The 6,693-nt window shown below is 36.3% G+C and overlaps 1 protein-coding gene across 1 annotated transcript; it reads left to right on the top strand.

Annotated features, from left to right (window-relative positions):
- Positions 1-5,709: 5,709 nt before the first annotated feature.
- LOC147488665 (uncharacterized) lies at positions 5,710-6,330 on the top strand. The gene has a single exon (XM_086574450.1). The coding sequence runs from the start codon at positions 5,710-5,712 to the stop codon at positions 6,328-6,330; it is 621 nt and encodes a 206-aa protein (XP_086430576.1).
- The last annotated feature ends 363 nt before the right edge of the window (positions 6,331-6,693 follow it).

The raw sequence follows: 6,693 nt of genomic DNA, 5'->3' as shown, positions 1-6,693 counted from the left end.
ACTAAAGAGAAGAGGTAGGAGAGCTATAGAGTTTTGCCTTAGTCCTCTTTATATAGGAGAGGGCTAGGTTTACAATTTCATGCATGGGTTTTGGAGCTATGTTTTGGGCCACTAAATCAAGCCCAAAACCTAATTACTTAAGTCCAAAAAGGGTTTCTCTACTGAACATTACTGCAATACCCTTTTTGTCCACTTTTACTATTCTGATTGGGTTGAGTCTTAGACCATTAGAAATCTCTTTCCGAGATGGTCATTTTGACATATAATAGGCCCAATTCCGAGGTCTAAGTCCAAAGGTATGGCCTGTGGAAGTTTTGTTGACATTTCTACTCTATTCCTCCAAAGATAAAACAATACTAACTCTTAGGGTGTGTTTGTTAACTGGCAAATGGGGGTGGCTAATTGTATTTTCCCACTAGAAGCACCATTTGTCAGTGTGTGGGTGTATTTAAGGGCCCTGACAAACACTATTTGGAATTAGCCGGCAAATCAAATTATCCCACTAGAAGTGGGAAAATAGAAAACACCTCCCCCCAAAATTGAATTAGTCACCCGGTATTTTCCCACTATGGTAGGGAAAATAGAAACAACTCTCCCTCTCCCTCTCGATCTCTCTTCTCTCTTTCTCACTGCTACCTCTCATCAACTCGCTCTCTTCTTAGGTATTCTCTCTTGCTCTCATCTCTCATCTCTTATCTCTCTTTCTCTCTCAAACTCTAGGTCTCTCTTTCTCTCAATCTCTCTATCTCACAGTTTTTCACTATTTTTTTTTGTTTCTATCTTTCTCAGATTTAATATTCGTTCTCCAGCTCCACCTCCAACTCTCGCCGGGTGCCATCAGGTAAGTTTTGGTTTTAATTTCGTTTTTTGGGTTTTAATTTAGTTTGCTTTCATTTTGGTTTTGAGGAGTTAGCCATCAGGGGCAGGGTTCATTGTTCATTGTTATTACAACCCATATATCATTGTATCAAGTACTATGCTGAGGAAGCAAAACATATATCCATGATATCATTCTGACACCACTTCCTGATCGCCAATTATTTGTTTTAAAACAGGCAAGCATCTTTCAAGCTCATCATCTAACTTGATGTTTCTTTTGAATGTTGACATACTCAAAACTTTACTTGCTTTCCTCTTTCAATTACAAATATTCCTAAGCTAATTAACTAAGTGTGGGGAAGTACTTGATATAATGATACCATTAATAGTACTTCTTAATTCTTGTGTTATTTATTAAGTACTGAAGTTGGAGCACGTATTTTAATCTCTGATAAAAGGGAGGTTCGAAAAAAATTTAGTTTCAAAGTCAAGAGGACTAGATCAGACCAAGGTGCATCTTTCTCTTAATTTTTAGGAAGTACTTGATATTATTCATCAAGCAAGTCCCCACCCTTCACAACAAAACATTGTTTATTGAAAGGAATATAATGGGATTTGTTGACATGGTTGAGTCTTTGTTGTTCTGGTTTGAAACTAAATTTGGTAGCAGTTGTGAACTCTCCTTACAATTTTGCTTAATTTGGAATTAAATACTTATTTTTGACAATAAGTAAATCCGACTAATTTCAATATGTGGGAAGATGTTATTTTATTTAGTACCACCAAAAGGACTAAGTTGGTTGCATAAACCTCGATTGTGTATTCTGATATGGCTCTATTAGTAGTAAGGTAGTAGCATTCAAATATCTTTTACTAGAAATATGGATTGTAACAATGAACCCTCTTCCTCGACATAGTACTTGATATATGGGTTGTAATTATTTTTAGAATGGTTCATTGTTATTGCTTTGTTGGTTGAATATATTAGATGTATGGATTGTTGTTCATGCATGTATGTTTGTATCAATTTGTTTGTTTCATTAATTGAGTACATGAATTTGTATACTTCATTAATTTTTTTTTTTCTTTTTGAGATATTGTAGAATGATTACCGAACGTCAGCGTAGGTTAGTGGCATTTCTACTTATAGTTATAAGTGCATATATGATGATGACATGGTGGTATAGGAGAATGTATATGGGGAGGTATATGCCTTGGCGTAGGGCTCCCCCCGCTCTTATTAGAGGTCCTCGTAGGAATTGGGATCAAGTGCGGAGAACTGTATTAGGTAGGATGTATACACGCATTGATAGATTCTGCCATGAGCAATTAAGGATGAGACGATCAATGTTTTGTCGCTTGTGCATTCGTTTGGATGGTCATGGTCTATGTGAAAGTAGACATGTTACATTGGAAGAGCAAGTTGTCCTATTTCTCAACACTGTTGGGCATGACATGCGTAATCGGAATGAAACATTTCAATTCTTCCATTCAGGAGAAACAGTTCACCGTTATTTCCATCTTGTGTTGGATGCAATCCTTTGTTTATTCAGAGAGTTAGTAACAAATGTTACCATTGATAACTCTCCTCGCGAGTGTACCAACACACATCATTGGCATTGTTATTTCAAGGTCAGCCAACTTTTTAGAAAATGAATAGGATCATTATGATTTCAATGTTTAATAGTTCAATACATATTTATGAAGTTTTTTATGTTAGGATGTTGTGGGTGTGGTTGATGGTACACACTTTCCAATCAATTTACCACTAGCACAACAGGCTAGGTATCATAACAGGAAAGGTGTCGTGACCCAAAATGTGTTAGTAGCAAGTCAAATCCTGAAAATACAATCAGAAATTACTTTTTGCTAACATGATAGCATTGCTATCCCAGAATGCATTTAACTTTGGAGTTCAGCCGTGGTTGCCACAAATTATACCATTGTGGAAGAACATGAACTGGGTTTATTTCAAACAAGGAAGGCAATACATTCAGTTTTGCAGGACACTGATTCAAAGGCAGGTGCATCACACAAGTATCTTGAGCAAGGGGTGCAACATTAGTTCGAATGCAGTTCCTGTAGCCTTGAGGAATTGGGGATAACTGCCCAACTAAATTGTGCTCTAATAGTAGAAGATTGAGATTGGAGTCCTCTAGGCTCTAAACATAGTGTGGTGAAACTAAATGTGCGAGGGGGGTTTGAGAGGAAATATCAAGTCCTTCTGGGGTAGATTTTATATAAATGATTACATGGACAGTGCTGCTGTGCACCCCCACTAACTTCACTAGTAGATTGTTGAGCATATAATAAATGGTATTGAGGAGGCAAAAACAAGAGCATTGGTGGAAACAAATTCTTCAATGGCTGCAGGATTTGGTTCTGAACATCTGGCTTTGTAAATTTTAGCGAGGTGGAGAAGAGTTATTATGCTCAAGCTAAGCTGGTTTTCTCCAAGGCACAATGACATTTTATATGTCTTCGGATAATAATATTTGTTATGGTTCATTGCACTTTCACTTTATTTTATGGTTATTTGAGAAGACATCTTATGGATACTATTAAAGTTGAGTTGTATTGTCTTTAATTTTATTTAATTTGTATTTAATTTTATTTTTTGTTATACTTCATTTAGTTTGAAAACAAAAAAAAAAAACTATCTCCAAAAAGTTGAAATATCATTTGCCATTAGAGAAAAACCATGTAAACAAACACTGGTAAAACTGACAAATCTTATATTTTCCCACTATAAATTTTTGCAAACAAACACTGGCAAACTGAAATTTTCCCACTAGAGATTTGCCTAGCAAATCTATAGTGGGAAAATATTGGCAAATCTTATATTTTCCCACTAGAAGTTTGCCAGTTAACAAACACACCCTTATTTATTATAAACATAACTAGTTTAAATGTAATATTATTAAGGGGTTAAAACTACAGTTTTGGGCTTTTATCAAACCACCCCCCAAACAGCATTTTGCTTGTCCTCAAGCAAAGATGAGAAATTAAAATAACTGATAAAAAATGGAGTTCTAACTAATCCCGTTTTGCCGAGTGCTGACTATAGGCAATAAGGCCTTAAACCACCAGGATTTCCCTAGTGGACGAGTTATAGCCTCGTGAGAGTTTTACAGAGAAGATACTCACAAACTTCATTTATACTACAACGACTAAGAAATAAAATTAATATTTCCTTATATTCTCAGATATCTATATATCTCACTAGCAATAAATAAAGAATAATCAATTCGAAACCTAAGCTAATACGTGCATAATAATCAAATCATCTATGGATAAACATATTTATAATGAATTATGCTATGAAATGTAATAACAAATTCGTTTATGAAACTTTGGAATAGAGTCCTTAAGTAGGTCCTCACGAATATGTCAATACAAAAATACTATGATTTTACCACTCAAGTTTCGCTCACTCCAGTGTGCAGTGGGCACACTTTTCCTCACAATCTCAATGATGTACAAGGGAGCTAAGGTTGATCAAACACATCTGCCACTTACTATCATACCAACCTATTCCTAATTGAGTTAGAGGTCTTTATTAGGTGTTACGAGGATTAGGTGATGGTTTAATAAGGAAGGAAATGGATATTCAAATAGACAAGTCTGAGATAATAGGATCTTCAAAATATGTAACTAGAGAAAACCTTGTTCTTACTTTGCTTCTACAATTTGTTTCCATCCTTAGCCATTTTTTTCTTTTTTATTTTGCCTTTTGACTCATTTGATTCTATTTTTGGAGTTCTAACTTTTTATTTTATTTATTTATTTTTTATTTTCTTTTGATGAAAACTTTCTTTTCTTTTCTTATTTGAAGCAACTAACAAATTCTTGGTTTTCCACAGGTCTTTCTCTTTTCTTTTCTCCATTTCATCCTACTTCTCAGACTCATTCAAAAATAGGTAGGCTGATTTTTTTTTTTTTTTTTTTTTTTTTATAAAAGGGTAAAAGATTTGTGGTTTATGAAAAGGCTAAAGAAAGGCTTACTGCCAATATCGATCCAAAAAGGGCCTAAATTCTCGCTTAGGATATGGTATAGTGGTCAAGCAAATGGACGTGTGATTTCTCTATTCGGAATTTACTTCTCCCTTGTGTCATTACTTAGATATTTCACTCATATAAGGCTTTTAGGCTATATTTTCACAGGATTTGTAGAATAAGTATTCTAGCCTAGATTTCAGAAACTTACTGCCAATACAAACATAGATGCTCATGCAATACATTTATGGAAAGATGGAGATAAGAGTGAGATAACAGATGGGAAAGTTTGTTTCAATGGGGACCAAAATAGGGGTGATCGGGAGTGAGATAACTTAACCTATTTTGGTGATCCAGTGCTCTAATTTTTTACCACCTTTAGCAAAATTTAGTTGGTAAACAGAACTTATCTTTTCAACATCTTAATTTCCTTCCATTTCAGGCAAAAACTCCATTATGAACAGTGTGGAGCTTGTGAAGGAAATCAAGCTCGTCTCCTTAAAGATTGCATTTCTTTTGGTCTTTACCCAGTGAAATCCTACACTACCTGAAGAGTGTGAGTTTGGGTAAGACTTTTTTTCTGGTTAACTGTCTGTAATTGGTAAAATCCTCCACTGAGCTATAGTGCGAGTTCGCTCAAGATAGTCAACACTCTTGGTTTTAATGGTAAAACCTTCCACTGCTAGAAAGTGAGAGTTCATTTGGAAGATACCAAAATGGATTTATATGAATTCGAACAGCCGATTAACAAGAACAAGGAAGCCCTATCACAAGGGATCCCTCCCGAGCCTATTACTGTTACAACCCCAACAATAGATACAACCAGACGCTCTTATGTTGAAGTTACAACTCAACATGTTCGACAACTAATGGAATATCCTCAAAGGCCGGACCATGGTTTCTTTCGTGGATAAGGTTAGAGGAGCACAACCTCAACACCTGGACATAGAGGATCTTCCTGTTCCAAAAATCAAAGGTAACATGCCTTCAATCAAACTACCTAAGAAAGCAGTTGAAAGGGGTAGACTTTACTGCCGATATTGCTTGGTGGGTAGGTTAGATATGCAAAAAATCAGGATGGATAAGATTAGGTCCATAGCAGCAGCTAAATGGAGCCCGCAAGGTGACTGGAAAATTATCCCACTGGGAAAAGGATTCTTCATCATACGACTTACCACTGAGTCTGATTGGAGGAATATATGGGGAGGGGGTCCATGGAGGTTTGGAAAGCAAACTCTTCGACTCTCGAAATGGACACCAGACTTCGACACTGAAGTCCACACCAGAACAAAAGCTCTTATTTGGATTAAGTTTCCGAAACTGGGTCAGCAATACTGGGATTATGAGATCCTAATGTCTATGGGTAAAACTGTAGGCTACCTAATAGGTGTGGACAAACACACTCTTGAAAGAGACTTTGGCTACTATGCTAGTGTGCTGGTTGATGTGGATTTATCCAAACCTATCTCGAATCAGATTTGGGTGGAAGAGGAAGAAGGCATTTCTTTTATGTAGGACATTGAAGTAGTGAAAATGCATGAGTTTTGTGGGCAATGCAAGTCAGTGGGCCATTTGGTTGCTGAATGCAAGGTACTTCAGAGGTCTACTAGTGGGGAAGCAGCCACAAAGGATGCATCTCAGCTAGAGCCTGGTCCTAATACTAGGAAACAAAAAAAGAAAAAGAGAAGTAAGGGAAAAAAAAAAAGCAGAATGAAGGTACAAGTGGCACTAAAGACTCAAATGGTGATTTCATCGCTACTCTAATGGTAGCTCAATCTAGAGTTGCAAATGCTATTGATGTAGAGGTGGAAGCTTTGCAGAATAGCAGAACAGATACATAAGTTACAAATGGTGAGGTTCACACCTCCTATAATGCAC

This window comes from Coptis chinensis, chromosome 7 (assembly GCF_015680905.1).
Source record: "Coptis chinensis isolate HL-2020 chromosome 7, ASM1568090v1, whole genome shotgun sequence".
Taxonomy (NCBI): Eukaryota; Viridiplantae; Streptophyta; class Magnoliopsida; order Ranunculales; family Ranunculaceae; genus Coptis; species Coptis chinensis.
This window is presented reverse-complemented; position numbering and strand designations above follow the sequence as displayed.

What these genes read in the sequence shown, in the direction of transcription:
- LOC147488665 (XM_086574450.1), top strand. Translation starts at nt 5,710, where the DNA reads ATGGTTTCTTTCGTGGATAAGGTTAGAGGAGCACAACCTCAACACCTG.